General features: G+C 41.6%; 2 protein-coding genes across 5 annotated transcripts in view; both read left to right on the top strand.

The window, feature by feature from the left end:
- Positions 1 to 7266, top strand: part of FILIP1 (filamin A interacting protein 1) — a 79665-nt gene extending 72399 nt beyond the window's left edge. For all 4 annotated transcript variants that reach the window (XM_080997963.1, XM_080997962.1, XM_080997964.1 and 1 more), the window contains one exon: positions 4752 to 7266. Coding sequence is in view for 1 of the 4 variants with exons in the window: in XM_080997965.1 (XP_080854091.1) it covers positions 4752 to 4792 (41 nt within the window). In the remaining 3 variants the exon portion in view is untranslated. The remainder of the gene's footprint in view (positions 1 to 4751) is intronic.
- Positions 7267 to 9734: 2468 nt separating this feature from the next.
- On the top strand, positions 9735 to 23550 carry TMEM30A (transmembrane protein 30A). Its single transcript, XM_080998031.1, has 7 exons — positions 9735 to 10142; positions 15526 to 15642; positions 16665 to 16772; positions 18695 to 18782; positions 19516 to 19665; positions 20371 to 20577; positions 22204 to 23550. The coding sequence occupies exons 1-7, from the start codon at positions 9867 to 9869 to the stop codon at positions 22395 to 22397; spliced, it is 1140 nt and encodes a 379-aa protein (XP_080854157.1). The 5' UTR covers positions 9735 to 9866; the 3' UTR covers positions 22398 to 23550.
- The last annotated feature ends 823 nt before the right edge of the window (positions 23551 to 24373 follow it).

Genomic DNA, 24373 nt, shown 5'->3' with positions numbered 1-24373 from the left:
TGCCAAGCTTGGAGGAGGTTTTCTCTCTCTTTTTCCTGCCTTCCCTCCTCACGGGTGCACACAATAGCTGACTTAACAATGCTTTCCACTTTTCCCTTCTGTGGTAAGGCTGTGGCAGAGCCAGCTGCTTTTCTGTCTCTCCAGCCAGGAGCAGAGAGAATGCTGCTTTATGCCAGAATTTTCTTAATGCAACGAATGGAAGGAATGACAAAGTGTGTACAAATGATTAATGCAATCCTTCCTCCTCCTCCTCCTCCTCCTCCAAAAAAGGGGGGGGGGGGAATAACTCACTTCTACCTCCATCTTCCCCTCTCCTCCCACCTTCATGTTTGTTTCTGGTTCAGAAAATAAAGTGTGACAGAGTGAAAGAATCCAGGAACAGGCTTTTACCTACATCAGCAGCAAAATGCCCCTTATTAGAATGAGTCAGGTATATGTGGCTTGTATATTACAGTGACACATCCTGTCCCAGGCAGTGTTAAGCTCAAGCAAAGCTTTTCTTTATCCATAGGAGTGAATGGCAGCCATTCACTTACATGGGAAATAGGAAAGAAGTGCATTCAGGTGGTGACTAAACCCTGCTTCCTACACCCAGTCATTTGAAAAGTTTCTATCCATGTCGCCACTCCTAGGATCTGTTTCTGGCTTGCACGTTGACACAGTGTGGGAGCTGACTTTTCATGAAGCAAGAGCAGAGACCTTGTGGCCCACCAGATGTTGTTGGACTCCCCATCAGTCCCAACTAGTATGGCCAGCGGTCGAGGTGATGGGAGTTATAGTCCAATAATATCTGGCAGTCGGCAGGTTCCCCGTGCCTGTTAGAGAAAGAGTGATGCTGATTATAAAGGACCAGATCGTGCCAGGCTGAGAAGCCTGAACACTATTCTTCCATGACTTTGCTTCTTAACCACCTATATTCACTGCTCCTGCACAGCCTATGGTGGTGCTGTGCAAATAGGAGAAAGCTATTCTCCTTCTTTGAGGAGGGAAGATTGCATGATTTCATGTACAGAAAAGCCTGCCCGCATAAGGAGGAGGAAACTGAGCATGCAATCACTAAATATTTCACTGGGTGCCAAAACAATGCATATTATTTCTGCTTTCAGGATTACATAAACTGGTACGCGTGTGCAAGAGCCATCTGAGCAAAATCAGACTGCTTTAAATGGAAATTTGGTCACCTGACACTGTCCATTGATGCAATTAAACTTCTTGCTGCTGCTGCAGTAGCATAGATCATTTTTGCAGCTATTGCTGTTACTTCAGTACTCTCAGTGCCTTATATTAACTTGAGGCTCTCCGTGTGGGTATTGGTGATGGACTAAATACATTGCTCATCCGCTGAGGTACTCTTTTGAGATTATCAGATTTTGGGGTCATTTTGATTACAATGTAAGGACATCACACTTGCATTGTAAACTAACATGCTCCTGTGTTTTAACTGGCTTGTAGCACAGGCTACTACAGTAAGGGTTATTTACATGCTTTTTATTGCTTATCTGCTGCTGATGTTCCTGGGTTTGATTGGAGCTGTCATTTGCTGGCAGCTGGATCTTCTGTTGGGGCTTATTTTCATTGGGAATAATGTCCTTTCTTTCCCAGATCAGTGTGAGTCCCTTAATCTTGACTGATCTTTAAGAAGAGCTTGAGCGAATAGTTTGCACTTGTAAAAGTTGACTTCATTTTAAAATCATCTTACTATTTGATCTATGTTCAGTTTTGGGGCTACATAAAATTTCCAAATGAGTAGTAGTCAACAATTTACAAAGCCAAATAGCAGTTCATTTGGATTTAATTTCACCTGTTTACAGGAAGGGTGGAGGGAGATATGCTCTACAAAGGTTCTAGTCAGATAAGGATTTTAGTTAAACAAACTGAGTGGCAGCCAAAATATTATGCATTTTGTCACAGGGCCCTACAAAGATATCGCCTTTTGCACACAATAGTCTCAGTTGTAAAGGGAACTAATTTAAAATTATAATTTAATCACTAGGATTTAATGATACTTAAGCCTTATGCAAACTGTTCAGTATGAGCCTTATTGTGTGTGATCTCAAGGCTATTACTTATTATAATTGGATACTGAACAATTGTGTTTTATAACAATCTGTTATAAAAGAGCAAATACGGGTATACATTGTAGGTTCCTTTTTTCAAAACACTCAGTAATGGCAACCTGGTAAATAACCTTCATGATTTTTTATGGCTATTTCCAGGCATGCTAGGGACCAATTGCTGTTTAAGTTAAATTAGAGTAGTGCCATCTAGTGATAGTATTCTAGAATAGCTCATTCTTTTAAAGACCATGATTGGTTTATTTATTTATTTCTGTTGTTACTGTGATTTAACTAATACACGTTTTGGCTTGTGCACAAAGGTAGCTTGTTTTTTAAAAAATAAGTAAATAAGAAGATTATATGCAAGGATTATATGCAAGCCATAAATGCCTGCAAATTTATACATTTGCAAATCAGTTTAATAAGTTCTCAAAATTAAACTAGGGGAAACAATGAACAGAATGGGGACTATCAATGCATCCCTATAATTTGATTCCTTGAGTATTTCAGGTTATAGAGCCTTTGTTCAGTGGAATATTTAGCATCAAATGTAGCTACCTGAAAAGGAGAAATATTCAGATACATGTGTCTGGTTTTATGAAGCTTCTTGACTTTGATCTAAAGAACCAAAACTCTGCATGTTTATTCAGATGTCTCCTCTGTTTAACGGGGCTTACTTTCCTAGTACTTAAGGATCAGAATCTGTCGTGCCTGTTCAAATATCCGTACCCTGTGGCTATATTTGGTACTAAATAGTTTTTTTCTGTAGAAGGCTCGTAGAACTTGAAATTTGTTTTTGGCTTATTCACTGTTTTGAAGCAGTCAATTTCTATCATCCCTTTTATAGTCTTCTTTGCATCCAATAAAATATCTCCCTTCTTATGGAGAGAGACCTACACTAGAATGCACAGATGACTTAATATATTTGAATTAGCTTTAAAAAAAGTTATACAGAAGAAAATATACCATATAGAGAACTAAACTCCCTCCAATCGAAACTGTATATAGCATCATGATAAAGCTAATTATCTTGTAGAAAGAAACAAGTTGGAAAACCTTAAATTTGCTATTAACAACTGCAGTTTGGAACTGCAGAAAGGACCAAACTCTCAGTCCCTGCTCAGTTTTTAAAAAGAAAACTATATGGGTTGGAACCTGACGGACAATGCAGTTTTCATTACTCAGAAGTAAGTACCATTGAATTTAAGGGAGCTTACGCCCAGGTAAGTGGATACAAGATTGCACCCAATATTAGTTCTCATTTATTTCAATGGGATTTCATGTTGGTCACAGCTAATCTTTTATGTTAAATATCAGTAGGACCTAAGTGTAATTAAAAGAAATGTTATGATATAGGGATAGTACACTTCCAACTAAAGATATGTAAGTAGTGCTGGAAGTATTTGAAGCAGAGGTTTGTTTGCTTTTTAAAAAGATAAGAGAGGAGGTCTCAAAGTGGAAGCATACTGGGAAAAGAGAATGTGTAAGATAATATTTTTTAAATAACTACTTTTAGATACAGGAGTGTTTTAACCAAGCTATAGTTAGTTACTAAGGAAAAGGAAGTGTTTCCTTTTTATGTAACTCCCACTACAAGTAATATTAGCCTGCTGGTGGCAAAAGATGATTTCTGAAGCTCAGGAGTAGATGGCAATTATTGGTATTTTTGAGCAGCACAATTAATAATTTCGAAGAAAATCGATGTGTTAATGGATTGGACTCTGCTTTCAAGATGTCCACAACAGAAAGTGTTTTCACTTTGATGTGAGAAAGGGGCTTTATATCTGTGATGTAAATAAGATCTGAAATTGTTTGAATTTCTGAATTAAAATTTATTTTAAAAGCTAAAGACATGACCCCATCCTCTCTAGGTGTGGTGCCTAAATATGGAGGATCCCAGTTAAGTCTCAGTAGAGCTGTTTCCTACTCCCATTTCCTATGTGGTAAAACTGGTACAAGGGATCATTGGAAGGATGGGAGGTTTGTCCTTTGCCCAATGCAATTTGCATGTGACCATGAGGAACTTATGCTGAGTAAAGGGAACAGATGGCTGGGGATATGGGAACCTTCAGTTCATATTAATTGGCTCCCTCACTGGTTGAGTGCACAGATGGTGGAGAGAGGAGGGAGAGCTGTACAGTGCTCTGCAGAGATACTCTTGAGAATGAGTGGACTGGATTATGCTCCTTCCATTTACATATGACAAGCAGCCGCATACCCAGCAGTGCTCAGGAATTCTAAGAAATCAATTAAATCAGTGTGGCTTTGAAATTAGTCGTTGAAATCCATGCAGTTTTGAAAGGTTCAGTCCCATCGTCTTGATTCAAAATGGCGTCCAGTTGAATCCAAACGTAGGCAAAAACCTGTTCCTTGATCTCAAGGAACATTGTGCAAAATTTGTTTGCGATATCTTAAGAGGCATCCAACAGCATGGCAAGCAAACAGCTTTCCAAAATGTATTGTAGATGGGGGTAGAGTGCCCTCAGTTATACTGCTAATTCTAATCTCTTCTTTGGCCATCTTGATATGAGTAGTTCTGTTCTGTCTTTCTTGTTTGAAGTGGCACTTTGAAGTTTCTGTAATGTAGCTAAGCTGTTGATGGGATTAAAGATTTAACAGTGTGGGTCCTGATAAACCTTTCATGTATTCTCATGGTAACAGCCTATGCTTTGCTATGTTTCTTTTCCCCTTTAGAGAGCATCATCATCCATCAGTTACGCATGAACTCAAGATGAGATGCCATGCAAGCTCCATCCTATATACTTGCACTTCTCCTCCACACCACTTGGTTGGATCACTGCTGAAGCGCCACCTCATTCCCTGTGATCTTCCCTGCTACTGATTGCTTGTGGAAGTATTTTATTCCTTCCATCAGAATCTGGCTTTTTGTGTGTGCAGATCCATTAAAAAAAAGTTTGACCTTTGGAAATTAGTGGAAAGAGAACATCTTCTGTGCCAATTTTACTCTTTAATTTTGCAAAGCCTTTGAATCATGTGTGCTTTTTGTTTGGTGTTTCCTACGTAATTTATTTTTATAATACAATTTGTAATGAAAGACATTTTGTGGTTGTTGGGGTTTTTTTGTTTTTGTTTTTTTTTGCCAAATCTGACTTTGCTGGTCTGCGGCACATTTGGTAGTAGAATACACTGTCAAAGATTTCAGAGTGCCGGTTTGTATATTTTTTATTGGAGTTTATAAAGATGTTGACTTGACCTCAATAATGGCACCTTTTAGAAAACTTTGCCACATTTCCTAGCCATAATGTGACTGTGAGATTAATTGCCCTAAAGACTGCTCTGTGGGATAGTATTATAGTAATTTTTTTTTTGTTTTGTTTTTGCACTGTGCTGTGGTTTTAATACAAAACTGAACACCAACAAACCAAAGCCTTGAAACAGTATTAGACTGAAGAATTGTTTTAAAATGTTGTACGCTGATTTCTATTATGCCATGCTCATATACTGTGTGTTTTTACATATGTCTGTACCAAAAAGGTTCGTTTTTAATTACACTGTAACAAATAAATTTTCACAAGTGTGCAACAGTAATATGGTGTTCCAATTCTAACCCTAGTGTTAGAAAAGGGTGCTAATACTGAAACTTACTGATCATTCACATTGGTTTTTATGCTTGTTTCCTTGTGAACCAAACACTGATCCGGTTAATCCTGTGCACCCAAAGCCTTTTAATTTCACTGCGCTCAAGCACACCTAACTCTGCATTGTATCAGGCTGCAGATCATTGACCAACTGCTTCACCAGTTGAATCACAAGTTTGCAGCACACAATTTGGGAGCATAAAACCTAGCCTTATTTGACTGTGCTCCTCTATACCTCAATACTATATTCTAGATGGAACACAAAATTAGTACAGTTTTTCTGAGTCAACAACACTGGTGAAACATTGTGGGAATTGCATGGAGATCCTGTGGTATCTGCATTTTTCTTTTTTTTAATGATCCATCTTTAAACATGCCTTTCCACCGAGAGATAAACCCTATATTATTAAACTACTTCTAAAAATAGTTCTGGTTTCAAATTGTTCCCATATTTGCAGACTTTCTATGATACTGTATAATGAATGTGAAATTGTATATAGCTGCAATAAGGAGTGTGTTGATAGAAAGAGTATTTGAACAGATGGGTATCAATACTATTTTGCACCCGTAGTGCAGAACACAGAAGGCATGTGATTTAGGGGCTTCTAGAAAGAACAGCTTGGGTAGTGTAAGGCACATTGAACTGGTGCATGTGGTACTCACAAACAGCTGGGGGGGTATTCCTCCATTGTGTGCTAATCAATGCTACTCCAGATGTACTAGCAAGGTTAGGGCAGTTGGTATAATTCATATTTGGCAACCATCAACCCCTCTCATGGTACCAGCCAGCATGGAGAGCTAGACACTGTGTTAGCAAGGGAGAGAGGGTGTAAGCAAAAGGGGAGGGAAAGGTTTTGATAAAAGCAGTAGCGAATGAGGGTAAAGAAAGGTTACCTGTTGACATCAAGGGATAGAAGCTGCGACGACATGAGGGGAAAAAGGAAGTAGGAGGAAGTTTGTGGCGAAGAAGGACTTTTGTTCATTTATAAAATGCAAGGAAAGGGAAAGGAGCTCACCACAATGAACAAAATTTTCCAGACATGGAGAAATGGTATGAGGGCAGACACTGAGGTGTACTGTACGTTAGATCATACAAAGAGATGGAATTGAATTGCGGTACAAGTACGTTGCCAGGATATTTCTGCAAAGTACCCAACAGGTAATATTTAAGCAGCAGGAAACCCAAGTTTGCCAGCAAGTGTACATTTGAAAAGGAGCTGCAGCCAATCATGATTGGCTGCTTGAGTGCAGCTGTGTGACAATATGATTCACACTTCACATTCTTAGGTGTACACCTAAAATTTTTTTAGATATATAATATGTGAAGTCAGTGGCCCTGTAGTTAACGTCTGTGAAAGTAAATGCCAATGAAACGAGGAAGACTTAGTTCCCCCTAAAGAAAAAGGACAAGCTAGGAGGAGGACAACAGGCAAGTTTGTTGTAGAATTCAACTTCCTAGTGAGATAAATAATCCAACCTGCCTGCCTTGAAATTCCTACTTCAGGTTCCAGGTAGACTTCAGAAGTGTTTGGATTTGTACATAACGAGTTGTTTGTAATTTTCTGTTCCTTTGAAAATCATAAACATTAAAAACAATCTCTTTGCGTGTACACTTTGTTTTCCAGTAATCTTTTGATGCTGAGGCAATAACTGCTATTCTTGTCCACACATTCATAGTCCCTCCATCCCTGTGATTCAGTTGCTTTGGATTTTTATTAATGGTGTCTTCTTCTTGTCCCACAATATTTTCCTGAAAAGATAACAAAGCACAAATATTCTAACAGCAGTGTGTTTACACCTGGAGCCAATGAGCTAGTGCCATTCCCTGAACTATAATGCTGAGGGAGGATGTGGACTGAGATGTATATCCCAACTTAGCCCATGGACACGTACATGCCTATTTCATCACCAAGATGAGCGTTTTTTCTTCAGGCTGTGCGAGTTGTTAGTGAAACAGATTCCTATCTGGTTATTATTTGGTGATGTTGACCAGCATCTTACAGCGAGCGCGGCAGGGGTTATCTATAACGTCTCGTGTTGGAAAAAGCCCTAATTTTATACGGTATGACGCAAGATAGTTGAAGACTCTAATCACATGTGGAAGGCCAGTGTAACTTTCCATCCTTTCAAAAAAGCTGGTGTTATGGCTTTACTGATTTCCAATAAAGTGCCTCTGAATCCACTTTAGAAATAAGATACAAAGGAAATTGAGGAGGAATGCTTTCCTTGTCCTGCATCAGTTAAACTGCGTGTGCTTCACCTGTAGTGGGGGAGATGAAAATAGACAAAGCAGACTTGGGGTGGGAAGCACCTTTGTTCTTTCTCTCTGCAAAGTTCAGCATGATAGAAAAGCAAATTCACTGTAACACAGTAAATTAAGAGAAGAGGACAGAAATTAGAATGAGAGAGGGGTTGGGGTGGGGTTGGCCTATGGGACTCTAGCTCCCCTCAGCCCCAGCCAGGAAGGCCAATGGTCAGGGGTAATGGAAGTTGTAGTCCAACAATATCTGAATGCCACAAGTTTCCCACCCCTGAATTAGAGAGAGGAGTTGAGAGGAGTTAGAGGGAATGGACGAGGTTGAAAAAGAAAGACTGTGGTCAAGACAGAGGAAGTAGATAGGTATGTTGAGTTGCTAGTTTGAGTAGAAACATTTCCTGTTCTTTACTGAATGGCTGCATGTTAACAAATTGATTCATTTGGAGTTGTGTCTAAATGGTTGTTTTATGTACCGGATATATTCTGGTGTGAGAGAATCCTAGAGTAATATATTTCAATCTACAAACACAGTCAAGCATAAAGGGAGGTCTCTCAAATGTTGAGTGGTTTGCTGGGAAAGGCTGCTCCTCATCACATTATTTTCTCTGTCATTAAGATGTATCGGGAGCATTGATTAAAAAAGAACTGTATTACAGTATGTTCTGCACCAATTCATGCTTCATAACCAAGATAAATCCAGCCTTCCATGGGCGCCATAAATCTGTCCTGATAAATTTTGCCTAACTTCAGTTCATTCCAAAGTGATAAGCATAGGATCATAGAACTGCGGTGTTGGAAGGGACCCTGAGATGATAGAATATGCAGCCGCCCAGAGTGGCTGGGGAAACCCAACCAGATGAGCGGAGTATAAATAATATGGGGATCGAAGCTACAACCTTGGCGTTATCAGCACCACACTCTAACCAACTGAGCTATCCAGGCTAAAACACCAGGTTCTTCATACATTTCTACATCTGTGGAGTGTATACCGTCTGATAGCTTGTTTTGCATCATCAGACCTATATTTCCAAGATCTTAAAGTCAAGTGTTTCTACAATCAGGTCCTTCTCTAGGACCGCCCCAACGCTGTTTGGAAGGGCCATTCACTCCCCTCTTTTATGGGGTTTTGCCATGCCTTTCTGTTTAAGCAGCTGTAATAATAATATCCCGTGGCTTTTTGAAATCTGCTGCACTGATCTCCGTTCGCCAAAAGTTAGTGAAATTTAAAAGGTGACAGATACCGGCTAGCGACAAGATGACTGACAAGATGGCTTCTCCACACTCACTATTCCCTCCTAACCCCCGAAGGCTTCATTTTATATTTCCAGTATGTTATTATTAATATATGCTTCCTACATAGATCACTTACACGACACAGTAATCATACTTTTATTCAATTTGAAAAACAGTAGATAAAATAATGTAAAACTATCCAAAAGAGTTAAAAGCAAACTACAAACAACACTATTGATGCAAACAAGGCGTTTCTGCTGGCGCACTATGATCCTCAAGCACAATTACGCTCCATGCGGGTCCGCTCCTTTTTTCCACCCAGTCGCTGCTTACTACGCAGGCGTGTCTCCGCCATCGCTCCCGGCCGTCCGACTTGTTAAGCCGCTCCCACTGGTTCTTTAACCCTATCAAGACCCGGGCGGAGAAGGAGCTGGAACCAGACTCCGTTCCGGAGTCGAGAGTTACGCGGCAAGTTCGCGCATGCGCAGGGAGCCTTCGTGCGGGCCATGCGGGAGAGGGCATGCCCAGAAGGAGTCGCTGGCGGCGGCGGCGTTCGGAATTCCACCCCTCCCCACTTTGCTTTGACGTCGTCGGCGTGCTTGCGCAAGCGCAGTGCGAGCTGCTCTTATACCGAGCGAGTGGTGGTTCCGTAGTGCCAGTTCCTGCCGCCTCCTCCTCCTCGCCTCCCTTTAGCGCTCGACCCAGAAGCCCGGACTCTCCATGGCGATGAACTTCAACGCGAAGGAGGAGGTGGACGGGCAGGTTCCCGGGAGCAGCGGCGTGGGGGGAGCCGGGGTCGGGGTCAGCGTGGCCGGTGGGGCCGGAGTCAAGAGCCGAAAGCCCGACAACACCGCCTTCAAGCAGCAGCGCCTGCCGGCCTGGCAGCCCATCCTCACGGCCGGCACCGTCCTGCCCGCCTTCTTCGTCATCGGCCTCATCTTCATCCCCATCGGCATCGGCATCTTCGTCACCTCCAACAACATCCGCGAGTACGAGGTAGGCGGGGGCGGGGGGGCAGGCAATGAGGGGGGTTACCCCACTTTTGGGGGCACGCCCCCCCTTGTCAGAGGGGGAAGGGGGCAGCCCCCCACTTCTTGGGAGCAAGCGCCGTGGGTGGAACATTATAAGCCAGTGAGTGGCATGGCAACAAGGAAACGAACACACTTTGATTTGGGCTTATATAGAAGCCTTAAAAAGAAAAAAAAATCCTTTAAATGTCTTTCAACTTTATCCCTTTCGACGTGGAAGAAATATGCCACCCAACTGGATAGGGCAGTTTTTTTCATCATCACAGGTCTGGCACCGTCAAGCACCTTGAAAGAAATAATAAGCGCTTGTGGTGATGATGCAGAGAATTTGAGGATGGCGAGGGCACCAGGTTGCGCATCTGTCTCCAACCTGGTGGTCTCTGGGTGGTCTTGGGATACAGCTTCTGTCAGCGCCCAAATATTGTAGACAAGAACCTCCGGGTGGTGCCTGATTTGTGGCTGCAGTGTCTGTGGGAACTTGGGGCCGATTCACGTTTTCTGTTCCAGGGTGTAGGTAAAGCCGTTACCTGGGCAGGCATATCATGTGTTCTGTTCCACACCTGTGATGTGTTGGCACACTAGCAGTGCAAGCACCTTGGGCACTGATGAGTTTTATATTACATGGGCATGGGTCAGCGCATGTGTACGCTAAACACAAAGAGGCGTGTGGGGAACACTTACACAAATAAAGCCTTTACTAACAACCTAAGGCCTGTCTAATTCGTGGCTCCTAGTTGTTTTATGGGTTTGAGAAGTGTGTGAGGTGTATAGGAACTTTCAACTATAGCAACTTCCCGTGGAACAGGGAACCTCCATAAAATTCCATAAAAACTGTTATGGTTGTACTGCCCCCGCCCCCGGCTGTTACTCTGAAGAAGAGTTTCAAAGGAAAATGGGTCTTTGATGGTCAAGTTGGATAGTTTGTAACCATTGTTTGCAGTTCTGGTTTAAGAAAACATATTGGAGTTTCAGAGACTATTACCAAAATGTAATTGATCCAAGGGATGCAAAAGAACAGAAGTGTTTCCATAAAGTGCATATTTAAGATGGACAAAATGCATACAAATAGAAATGAGCAACAATGTACATAACTGGTGTATTAAATAGAATGCAAAACAAGAGAAAATAAAAACTGCTTCTGCAATTGGATCTTAACTTTTTATAAAGGAGCAGTTGTTTCCCCCCCTGCCTTTTCCCCAGACAGGGGAATCTTTGATCTTGCAGAAGTTGCTGAACTATGATCAGCCCCAGCAAGCATGACCAGTGGCCAGGGATGATGGGCATTATAGTTCAGCAACATCTGGAGGGCCAAAGACTCCCTACACCTCCTACAGTTTGTTGCCAGTTGTTGTCTGAAAGACTAGTAAGCACTGTACTTGGTTCTCGGTTTATCACAGAGGTAAGGAACCTGTGACTCACCAGATGTTGATGTACTACAGCTCCCAGCATCTCTCACCATTGGCTATGCTGGCTAGGGCTGGTGAGAGCTGGAGTCTGACAACAGGTGCCACAGGTTCGCCAAGCCCTGGGTTATTAACTTCGGTGTTTTTCCTACTTTATTTTTCCTGCACCAGCTGCTATTAAGTTGTGAGTGGTCATTATTTTTGGAGTCTGCGTGTACACTTTAAGTATATTTTGGTGGAGACTGTTGATGTGTCTTGAGTAAAGTTCACTGAGTATTTTTCCTACTTTTTAATGTTTAAATGCATTATTGTGTTCATTCTATGTCATTTCATTTTGGTTAAGCTCTGGCTTTGCCATTTACTGCCAAGTTCCTGGTGTTTTGAAATGCTGATTTGGCAAGCTCTGTTGTAGATAAAGCTTGGCTGATGCAGGAGGAAGATGGTGCAGGTTAAGCGAGAAGGAAGTACTGAAGATGTGTGTGGGAGATGGAGAGAGAAGAGAAGCAAGAAGTAGCCAGGGACTGGGGAAAAACATTGGGAAATGCAGGGATGAATACGGAGAAATAAGGCCTGGCTGTGAGAGGACAAAGGGGTGAGTGGGTAAAACCAACAGTGCAAAAGAACTGATGTCAGGAGAGTGCACTCTTTGAAATAAGGGGGGGGGGTAAAATCAAGAGGAATTAAAGCCACTCTTAAGGGCCACTTAAGACAAATCCTCTTCGTATTTTGATGCAAGTTGAGAAGGAAGGTTTGCCCCCCACAAATAGACACCCAAGAGTGCAAAGTTAAACTATAGAATTTGCTCCCACAAGATATGGGATGTAGTGCTGCCACAAGATGTAGTGATGGCTTGAAGAGAAGATTCAACAAAATCATGGAGGATAGTTGCTACTAGCAACTTTGGCTATGTTCTCCCTCCACCGTCGGAGGTAGTATACTGTTGTGGTCACGTCCTGCTTTTGGACTTCTTGTAGGCATCTAGTTGGCCATTACGAAAAGAGGATGTTGGACTAGATGGGCCTTTGGCCTGATCCAGCAGGACTATTCATATGTTCCTGTCCAAACCACAAAGCCGCACCTTTGGCCCCAATAAAGCTGAAATATTGTGGGCCAGATGCAGACAGCTGACCAGAACTGTGTCCTAGACCCGCACAAAACCTTTTACATATTACGATAATGGGTGCAGGGCTTCCCCACCTTTTTATTTGGGTTGTGTGTGTAGGTATAATTCAGGGAGAAATGCACAATGAATGTCTTGGCAAATACCTCCTGATTCTATTCAACAGGCATAGAAACCTATAGGAGACTTATTTTGTCTTCAATGTAGCTGATCAGTGTATAGTAACGACAACTGCATCATTCTGTTTGATCATCTCAAGAACTCACAAACAGTTGCAGTTCTTCCTACTTCTTCCACCCCTAGTTTTCTGTGTGTGTTACTATGTCAGTGGGTACAGCAGTTAGGCAGGTTAGCCCCTATGCACCCAGCATTATTTCTGTACACTGACATAATTGCAGCCTGAGAAAGGCATTGACAGGTACATACTTCTCTGGCTGCACACAGTAATGTTAATTATTTCTCTGGTATTCTGATTTGAGAGTCTTGTTGTGGGCCTCAAATGGACAGCAGTGTCTTGAGAAATTAGCCCTTGGGCAAACTCCACTCCACCCAGCAGCTTGCTTTGTATCTTGCAGTGGCTCTTGATTTGGATGCATTTCATCCCATCTCCAGTATTTCCTGCCTGTAGCAATTCATGGGAAAATGTAGAGCTTAGGGGAAGTGGCCTTGCCGCAAAATGGGCACCAACGCTTCTACTTTTAGAATTGCGAAGGTGACTTGAAATGCAAGAAATGTTCAGGAAAGGGAAGCAAGACTCTTAAAACCAAACTTGGCATATTGCTTGAAAAAAAATGGATGATGGAGAATGCTTCATGAGCTAAAAATACATGGTCCGGAGGAGGGTGGGGTGAAGGTACTATTGGTTCTGTTTTCGATTGGATTGTTGCAAAAAAAAAAAAAAGGTGGTTTACTTTCAAGTGACTCCCCCAAAAAAGAATCCTTTATCATAAGATGGGGAAGTGGATTTAAACAAAATTCCTTTGGTATGAGGGGCAGTTCAGGTATGATTCTAGACATGCTTACCTGTATAATGGCATTCTTCCCTGCAACCTCCCACCCCACTCCAAGTATCCTCAAAATCTGCTTCTGAAGGCCAAGAGACCTTCTGGAGCAGATTTGAGCTGTGCACAGAGATAGGGAAAGGTAGTTGACATGTGCAGTGCATGATACAGCCCATAATGAATATGCCAAAGTTGAAGAAAAAGATACACAGATGTAGGGGTAGTTTTCTGTCAGTGCAGACTTCAAGTATTGTAATTAATCTAGTCTTTATAGCTTGGGCCAAAACCTGGATACATTGCTAAATGTGCTTTTTTGTTGTTGCTGCAGCAAGCATACATTATTGCTGTGGCAAACAAACATTTAAAGGGGGAGCATTGCTATGGTATACATTGATGGTTTGTGTGTTAAGAGAGATTATGGAACAACAGTCTCAAAATTCTTTTTTGTAAATTTACTATTCTTTAGGACTAAATACACAGTTGTTTTGCTTCAAACTGAATACATATATAGAAAACAAATAGGGGACAGATCTCATGTGATGTAAGTTCATAATGGTAGTCCTGAACAAATACTCTGTATTGGTCTCTAATTAAGGGATATATTCATCTTTAAACTCTGAACTTCTTTAAAACCAAAGACAAGGTTGACATGTACTTAATGTCCTCCCTTACTCACTGTGTGCTGTTAATAGCTTTCTAAAAATAAGCACCTTTGTTTCCATGTTTAAGGATACAAAGCAAATCTGTCAATATTGAGATGTTGCTAGCTCCAGTACGGTTACTAAAATGAGACCTTGTTTTAGATTTGCTTTAGGACAAAAATATAATGGACCATAATCTTGTGTCCAGTACAGCACAGGTTTTCTCCCCTCTCTTAGTATCATCATTTAAGCAGAGTATCTGTCAATGTTTCTGAAAATATTAAAAACCCACTGCAAATATTTTAAGAGTTTAAGGTGTTAAGGACAAAACTAGGAAGTACCATTGACTGGCTGTTTTATATTGTCCTCTTTTGGTAAAACTTCTTTGTGTAGTTCCTTATTTTCCACTAATAATGTAGCCCTGATATCCACACCAGAAAACAAAAGTGAAGCTTTCATTTTAAATAAATTATCAAATGGTGAGATTTTGTCAGTACTTCCAAGACTGCAGGTGTGTCGGCTTCCCATAGAGAAGCATCTTGGGATAAGCGTGAAAATGAGACTTCTTTAAGCCAGGAGTGGGCAACTTGTTCCACATCTTTTCCCTCAAGCTCAGGTGCTCCTGTAAAGTCATGAGGTCTGGGAGTTATTCCACTTAAAATGTGGAACTGTTTTGAAGATTTAGACAAGAGGCAGTGAACTGCACCAAAGATCATCCCATTGTGAAGTGCCAGCTAAGCTTTCTTCCCCAAACTGGGCAGCTATTGAAGTTCCTGCCAATAACTTTGTGGCATTCCCAGGACCAGATAGATAGATATAAAACACCTACATTTTCTTATTTATTTTACAGCATATAAACCTTGCTTTCTCATAGAAATCTAAAGTGTGGGGTTGGCTCAAAGCAGGCATCTCTCTGGACTTCTGCAGTTTGGTCATGTAGAAACTTAGATAGTTTATTGTAGTGCCTTCAAGTGTGCTATGGCCTAGATGCCACCACCATAAAATGTCTGCATAGCCAGCCCTCAAAACATGATCCACATTTGACGCATTATCTACTGATTACCGTAGTCAACAACTTTGGCTTCAGCAGTGAATCAGCTTTATGTTTGTGGTTTGGTGCTCTTGTATTTTATAGTAAACTTTTTTCTTCTTTTTATTTTTATTTTTATCTGTCCTTTCTCTGCAGATTGATTATACAGGAACAGAGCCAGGTAGTCCCTGCAACAAGTGTTTAAATGTGTCCTGGAACAATACACCTTCTTGCACGTGCATCATACACTTTACACTGGATCAGCCATTTGAGGTATGTTACCTTAAATGTGTGTATATATGGCAAAATAACTGTTTGACTGTCTGTGCTCATGTACAACTCTTAACTGGAATTCTTTCATACCGGCCTCTTTCCACATTGCAGACTATATGCAAGACTATATATATATGAATATATATGAATGAATGACATCCCAAGGGTTTTGGGTGGTATTCAGCTAAGTTTTACTCACGGTAGTCCCATTGAATTTGAGGACCATGACTAAGTTAGGTTCCTTAATTTCACTTTCTGCTCTGAGTAAAACTTAGTTAAATACTATTCATGGTAAATGAGAATGCTTTGGGAAAAATCTCAACAGCTGGTTTAGTAGTAAGAAGAAATTCAAAATCAAATAAACCAGTGGACATACTGCAGTGGTACTGGAATGTACAGGATACAGCATTATTAACAAAACTTGCTGTAAGGCAGTGGTTTTCAGCCAGGGTGCTGTGGCACCCTGGGGTGCCTTGAATGATGGTCAGGCAACACTGGCCTCTGTCCTTCTTTCTTTCCCTCCCTCTGATGCCCTCTCACGTCTCTGCCTCCCAAAGGCTTGCACAGCTGTTTAGTGCAGCAGCCCTGGCTATAAGCTCTGCAGGCAAATGGTGCCTCTGGGAAGCACCACTTTTTGGGTGGGGGCAGCTCAGAGACCAGGGACAGCAGCAGCTGCTGCCCAGAGGACTCCCAAGGAGAGGAGAGGAGGCTGAGGGAACACTCTACAAAGGAAGGTGTTTCAAAAAAGTGTGAGAAGCTGCCAGCTCTGCAGGCAAGTGGTGATATAACTGGGCTCCTGAGTCCCACAGGGGGTGCTGCAGAAAGCAAGTAGTTGGCTAAGGGAGCTGTGGACTCAAAAAGGTTGAAAACCTCTGCTCTACGAGATTGAAGGTGTAATCCTGTCCCACAATCTCCTCCCGCAACCAGATATTCGTTGTAGCATTTGAAAAAGGCTTTTTCTTTCATCTGAAGCCACCATTAACTGTGTACATTGGTGAAGCATCTTAATTTGTGTATTGCAGAGCAACGTGTTTATGTACTATGGACTGTCCAACTTTTACCAAAACCATCGTCGCTATGTGAAGTCTCGGGATGACAGCCAGCTAAATGGAGATAACAATTCTTTACATGTAAGTGAAACTCTTTGCATATAATGACATCGTTCCTGGCTTCTGATACATAAAGCACAATAGCTTTTTAAATGTTAAAGGGAAAATGCACAGATTGTCATTTGGTGTCTTTTTTATGTTGTCATAATTGAATGCTGCGTAGGCTTCGCTATTTGACTCCAGTCCACCATCCGTTCCCTCTCTCTATGTGTGTTAAATAAGCCTGCACAAAGTCCCGCTTATATCACTGAGAAAGCTTAAGAGCTGCAGGTGGGGAAAAAGCTGATGGAAGGCAACGTTGTCATTCACTCCTGTGCTCTCCAGTAAAATCTTGGACTGTGGGCGGGGGGAGAGAGCCCCCTTCCACTAAGAATCCATATGATGGGAATCATCCCTGTGTGTTCAATTGAACCCTTAAGATTTTTTAAAATCATTTTCAGTTGACCTTAAATAACAAGTTAGGCTGTTTTGGGGCGCTGTATCTGTCTGTTGCCTAGTATACTATACCTGATGTGTAGAAACTACTTCAGAGTGCTTACTTTCACATTAATTACAGCAATCCAGACTCCCTCTATCTTGAGGCATACCCTGTTAGCTTCTTATTGGGCAAGCTTTTCCTTATTGGTCTTTGAAAGTATTTCCATGCACTCTTTCTTGGAGTGTGCTTGAGAGAACCTCTTACCGCTGGGTGCTAAGGCTGGCTGCTACTGTAACTCCTTGTTTCCTTTGGCATCTGATGAAAAGGAAACGGGAGCATTCTAAGCCTCGCTGACTGTCCAAGCTGTTTTTTTATTCAATAAGCTGATGATAGATTTATAGAAGCAGTTGGCTATAAGAATTTTATATCTACTTTAAAGATTTTCAGAGTGGATAGTTTGTTTTACTACCGTTTGAATGTTAGTTTTTAAAGTTTTATTTATATATTGTCTTGTGATTGATGTTTATCATAGCTAGGCAAGATACAAATGTCCAAATAAAGAAATTGCTTGCTGGGTGTGGGCAGGAAATAGTGCTATTTTTTAATGAGTGTCCAGATACTATTCTTCCTTCTTGGTAGTAAGTAGCTTCAGCAAAGGACACTTGGGAGAGTGTCAACTCTTTCTCTCTCTCTCTCTCTCTCTCTCTCTCTAACTGTGATGAGATTGTAGGCTACTCAATGTGTCCTTCACAGGGCAAGAATTACATGTGATTAGATAGCTATAAAAAGATTAGGCAAAGGGGGGCAGATGTGGGCTGTGTGTGCTTTGGGTGTGTTTAGAAGTGGAGCACCTTCTTTTAAGATGTCATGTTACAGCCACAATTCAGAGAGATTACATTCTCAGATTAGAAGATAAATGTCTGTTTTCTCTTATTTACTAGAAGCAAATAGCTCGAATTAAAATTGGTCATTATCTCTGTAATCATTATTTTGGTTACTAGTAGTCAAGCAGCAAGATGTGAATTCACTGAAAATGTAAACATTGTTCAGCTTTTACAGTGTTTGATATACTAGTAGTGTGCCCAACTGTGGTTACATTAATTTCTTTCCACCTTGCATCCAAGGATCACAGGGCAGTTTACAATATAAAAACACAAAAAGCTTGCCTTCCCAATTACAATACCCTTCCTAGTCTTCCTTCCAGTTCTATCCTTAAATCACCAACGATGAAACCCTAATGCCGCATATTGGCTTTCTCTTTTGTAACTTTATTTATCTTGCAGAACTGGGACTTGTAGCGTTAATTGCAGGCAGCTGCTGACTGAATGCTTTATAGTTTTTGGCGTGTTTGCCAAAGCATTTCGTCCTGTAACTTGAAACCGTATTTTTTATTTTATTTTTCTGCAAAGGAAAGTAGGAGGAAGGGTTGTTGTGGTATCGGTTAGGCAGCCTGATGTGTCGATTATATTTCTGACTAGTGTGTAATCAAGATTGACTTTTCTTTTCTTTTTTTTTTACGAATTAGCACCCCAGTAAGGAATGTGAGCCTTACCGCACCAGCGGGGACAAGCCTATTGCTCCTTGTGGCGCTATTGCCAACAGCATGTTTAATGGTATGATTTTGTGTTGGATTTTGAATAAAAGCAAGGAGATATCTATTACGCTGTCACACTTTCTATCAACATTGTATGCACATAGATGCACCTGAAGGGAGCACTGTACATTCCCCCAATCCAGTAGTACTCCTAGAAGCCTTGTCCACAGCAGTTAGATTTCTTAAGCGTTTACACATCTTATGGCAGGAGCGGTCATAGCTCCATGCGCCTTATCCCAGGTCCAGTGCCTGACACCTCCAGGTTGGGTTGGGTAAGGCTCCTGACCGAAGCCCTAGAGTGCTGCTGCCAATCACCGCAGACAGTGCTGAGCTAGCTGGACCAATGCTCTGACTTGCTATAAGGCAGCTTCCTAAAAGTGGCTGCCATGCTAATTTCAGTAAACCAGTTGGCTCAGTTATGTGTCACACTGAGGCTTCTGGGACACGTCAGCAGCCCATGATGAGGGAGGGCCTTTAGACTGGGCTGACAGTCTATATTAGCTTTAAGTTATGAGTGTGTGCCTATGTGTAAATAAAGACATGCCATTGCTTCTTCTTGTTGTTGTTGTTGTTTTACAAAGTTGTATATTCTGTGCTTATGCACCTTGAAATAGCATCTACATGCAGAATTTGATGTCTTATCTGAACACTTAGGTCTTGTATATGATGCATTGAAGCTTTTGGATACAGCAGGCATGGAATGTGAAAATGAACCTTGAAAGTGATGCACGTCTATTTGTGTTTCCTTCTAGATACGTTGACACTGTTTCGTATTGACCGTAATGAAACCAAATATATACGTATTCCTTTGACTAAACAAGGCATTGCTTGGTGGACAGACAAAAATGTGAAATTCAGGAATCCTACTGGACCTACAAAGGATCTGGCAATACTTTTCCAAGGTAAAATGATAACACAATGAATTGACCCATGTATGAGAGAACATAAAGACTCCAATCTGGATCAAGACCTTCCTGGGAAGGTATTGTGGAGGCTGAAGTAGAAATTGAATTATTTTTCCAGAAAAATAATAAACGAGCCAATTCTCAGTTTATGTGGGGTTTACAATCCAAGAATAGAGCATAAAGCCAAAATTGCAGATAGTCAAAACACATTAGGTTCAGTTGTGGGTGGGATTGCCAAAGTCTTTTTTCCTCCAGGTGATGGTCCCCTTTCTGCCCCCTTCTTAATTTTTAAAAGAAAATTTCCTGAGCTCGTAAAGCTGAAGGCACGCAAATTAAATGCATCTAAGTTGTGAGTTATCTGTAATGTTTTGAATGGGATACACTGTATTGATTAGTACAAGTTGTTGGGGAAACTGTAAACAAAAGTTAGATGTACATTCTTGTGTGCTAGCTCATTTATGGGTTTGCTTTGCTTGATTCTCTGTCCTTCCAAATGTCCAAAATTTCTATTCAAACAGTTTGTTACTAGCTTTCTTCTTGTTCTGCTAATATATTCATGCCTCTTGTCTCTCTCAACCCCACTCCCAAATTATTTCTTAGCAACTATGCTTGCGTTTGATTGCTTGGCTGTGTTCCCCAAGATGCATGTTTTCTAATAAAAATCATAATCTCATATTAGTGCTTTGCATTTTTGTTTTTAAGGCACAGCAAAACCTGTCAACTGGCCCAAACCAGTGTATGAGCTAGACAAGGATGCAGACAACAATGGATTCATCAATGAAGATTTCATTGTGTGGATGCGTACTGCAGCGCTGCCTACATTTCGGAAGCTTTATCGCCTTATAGAGAGACCAGATAACTTACGGCCTACTCTACCAGCTGGGAATTATTCCTTGGAAATAGAATACAGTATCCTTTTATTAAAAGGTCTAAGAAATTGCAGTCAGTAAACCTTGTACAGTCATATCTCAGGTTGAAGTTGCTTCAGGTTGAGCGCTTTTGGGTTATGCTCCGCAGCGACCCGGAAGTAACGGAACGTGCGGAAGCTCAAAATGACATCACGCGCGGAAGCGGCAAATCACAACCTGCGCAGACGTGCAGTGAGGTACCACTGTAATCGTCTTTTATTGAATTTTCTTGTAAACCTTGAAGTCATTAAATAGGTAACTGTTGGTAGCATAGCAGGCTGATAAGAATCATTTTAGGGCTGAATGAAAAATCTACAAAGGTCACAGTAGGAGCATGCACAAAATTGTCTCAGTCTGCTTATTATTATTTTTAAAAGGTGCATTGACTGTTGGGTTGGCTGATCTGTGGCCCTTGCCTTCATGTCAGACATCCCCTGCAAGTAATCAGTTCAGACCTCTGGCCAGAAGCACCTGTCCCTCCCTCGGCATCCTGCGTGGAGAGGGGAGAGAAGGATGTGCCCCCTGCACTCACTTTTTTTACTTCTGGTCCCATCCCCCCCAAGGGAATATAGTTTTCTACACACCCCAAATAGAATGCAGTTGCTGTGTATAATTCTCACACCTTGTGATATTTACCAAGAATTAGGTCAAACATAAGGTCCTTTTGGGGGGATCTCCATGGCAGACTTCTGCTTCTCAACACCCTCTCCTGGAGTAGAAAACAGGGTCCTCGGTAGGGCAAAGGGGCCAACTTACTGAGGCCTGCTATTCCTTGTGTCAGCTTCATTCACTCTTTGCCACTGTTACTTAATTCTGCAATGCTGGTGTTCCGGACTTTTGAGTAGCAAAATTTGCTCTTTCCTCAGCATTTGCAGCTCATGCAGAGGTGGAATAGAAGGTGGTGACCTTTTTGGCTTGTAGGAAAAGGAACACTTTGATATTTAGGCTGACTGGATGAGGAGGGGTGTTTGAGAGGTATTTGGAGGGACAGCATGACCTGGTGAGGAGGAGAGAGCTCTAAGGTTTTGCTCAGCCCAGTGGTGGTGCTGATGCAGTTTTAGCAGGTAAGCTATGGCTGAATAGTACAAGGCTATGGAATGGAGAAGGGTGGGTGTACTGAGTAGCTAATTACTGGTTCTTGTGCTGGTTTCCTACCAAGTCAAAACCCATGGGGGTTTTCTTTGATAAATTCTGCATGTGGCTTTTGGAATAGGAGGTCTGGCCATCTATCTTCGTGCAAAAAACAACAGCAATAAAAAACCTTCAAAAGTAAAGAGACACATAGCTTCATTGCTGCTTTAATAATAGTCATGGTTCGGATATTATCTACATCTTTGGTAGCCCCCTCTGCCCGTTGGTTTCCTTGTCTTGAAACTTCTTCAGCCAGTAGCCTTGTCTCTGAGTAATTTGCTTCCCAGGTTTTTTTTTTTGTTGGCTCATATTTCGAGTAATAAAGTGTCCCCTGGCTATCAAGCCTTGACTATGATACAGCATGTTCTTCAGAACACTTGCTGTTTGTTTTTAAGTAACGCAATCTCCTTCCTTTGTGCCGATACGAAGCTTTCTTGTTAGCACTGTGACGCCAGACAGTCATTATTGGCGAATGTTTTTCCTATACCCGAATCAGATTATCCTGTGCATAGCTTTGACGGGCGAAAACGGATGATCTTGAGCACCATTTCGTGGATGGGGGGCAAGAATCCGTTTCTGGGAATCGCCTACATCACCGTCGGCTCCATTTGCTTTTTCCTCGGAGTAGTGCTGCTAATCATTCATCACAAGTACGGGAACCGGAACAACAGCGCAGACATTCCCAATTAATCCCGCCTCTCCAAACCACATGTACTGCATGTGCATCAAGGCCAGTCCAGAGCGGACACAGCTTTGGAAAGCTCTATCCCTGGTATATATATAAAAAAAGTTGCTTCTGACACAGAATGCATAAGTATATATGAAGCCTTTTGTTTCCCCTTACGGTGGATTAACTTGAAGATAATGGCTTTAAAAAAGTTACCTATGTAAAACAGTGCTGCCTAGAGGACTTTTTGAGGCTTGGCCTCTGGCTGGACAGGTGCCATGATGCGCATTTAGTCTTTCCTCACCTAATGCATCTGCTGCTTGTGTGCTTTGTAACATGTCCATACCGTGTATAGACTGCCTGGCGAGAATGTGTTTAGGATAGAGTAGCTTCACGTTTCAAGGATGTCAGGTGTGCTGGTGCTTTTGGAAGGAGAAGAGGCCTGCCTGGTTTGTTGTTTGGTTTTTTTGGTCACGCATGGTGCGCATGGGCTTTTGTGTTCGCGGCTGAAATGTTTGCTGTATTCAACCTGTGCAATTTGTTCTCTGAGCCCAGCTTCACGTTCAAGCTTCGCCGTATGTTCCAACAGGTGTGCTTGCCATGTGAACGTGTGCAGCAGCAAAAGGCTTCCTCATTACATTAAAGCCGCTTTTTCCCCACACGGAAACAACTGCTGCCTATGCAAGTCTTGCTTTAAATTCTTCCGCGTGCAGCTGTGTTCTGTGCCCAGCACCTTGTGTGGTCCAAAACTGTTAGCATGGCTCGTACAGAAATGAAGAGCTTCTGTCTCAAAGGCAGGAACAGCTGTCTGTATCGGTACAGAAATGTCCATCTCTGGTTAAAAGCAAGGGTTCGACCCCGTTTAACATTCCTAATTGGGGAAGAAGCTTTAAATTTAATTCAGAAGGTGCTTGAGCTCCTGAATTCAAGTACTTGAGGGTCAGCGAAAGAAACTTGAAGTGTCATGCAAGTCTGTTACAGCTTGCTTGCGGTGGGGTGTGGGGGACGTCCCCTTCTTGCAAATTTTCACTGAAGTCTTTCCGGATTGTAAGAACCCAGCCCGTTGATCTTAAATTATTAAATTGCTATGTATATGGAAGTTGTTTTACGTGAAACTGATTTGTCAATCTGAATATTTGCTATTGAATAAATGCTGTCATTTGTTTTATGAAACAATCTTTTAGCAGAAGTGTCTCAGTTTTGAGTGGCAGTCATGAAAACTTTCAAGAGGACTTGAAAAGGGATAATGCAAAAACCTCATACCTTTGATCCTTTTGGGAACCAGAAAAAATACAGGAATGTTAAATGCGGAAATTATTCTGTAGAAGGATTTTGAAAGCTGAGATCACTCAGTTGGAGGCACAGTAGAATTCATTTCCTAGAAAACCAAGTGACTCACAAATAAATGTACAGTCAGTTGTTTTAGTTTACACTACTTCTTTCCTTCAATACACACACTTCCTTGCCAAATTGAATCTTACATACACCTGACTTGTATGTTTGCTATAATGTGAAAAAGGGGTTTTCCGTGTTCCAAACTCAACACTTCTTAATGAGATACCTATTTTATTTATTTAAGCATTTGCTACTTGCCCATCAACCATCTCCTCAACATTGTTTACCCTCTGCCCATTAAAAACATTTAACAATCCAAAGTTAGAACAGTGAGATCAATACAAATTACCACTTAAAAATCAATGCAAGCAGCATAATTCCTTCTAAAAATGAGTTTTAAAAACAGCTGACAATTGGTTTATTTTAGCCCTTGGAACAAACATGGTCCTAAAAAGCTTGGGAAAATAAAAAGGTCATCTGGCACTGCAAATAATTTGGTGTAGGCATTAGACAAACCTTGCTAGTGAGAGCATTCCATAACTGGGGCTGCCACCACCAAAAAGGGTATCTCCTTGGTAGATACCTGCCTCACCTCATTTGATGGGAGGTGCTGGAGAAGAGCCTCTGGTAAACATCTGAAGGTCCAGAGAGGTATGTATGAAAG

This window comes from Podarcis pityusensis (genome assembly GCF_964106645.2).
Source record: "Podarcis pityusensis genome assembly, chromosome: 3".
Classification (NCBI taxonomy): Eukaryota; Metazoa; Chordata; class Lepidosauria; order Squamata; family Lacertidae; genus Podarcis; species Podarcis pityusensis.
The sequence above is the reverse complement of the archived record's forward strand: the minus strand, read 5'-3'. Positions and strand labels throughout refer to the sequence as shown.

What these genes read in the sequence shown, in the direction of transcription:
- TMEM30A (XM_080998031.1), top strand. Translation starts at nt 9,867, where the DNA reads ATGGCGATGAACTTCAACGCGAAGGAGGAGGTGGACGGGCAGGTTCCC. An exon ending in ACAACATCCGCGAGTACGAG is followed by an intron (nt 10,143 to 15,525) that starts GTAGGCGGGGGC and finishes CTTTCTCTGCAG; the next exon opens with ATTGATTATACAGGAACAGA. An exon ending in CACTGGATCAGCCATTTGAG is followed by an intron (nt 15,643 to 16,664) that starts GTATGTTACCTT and finishes TGTGTATTGCAG; the next exon opens with AGCAACGTGTTTATGTACTA.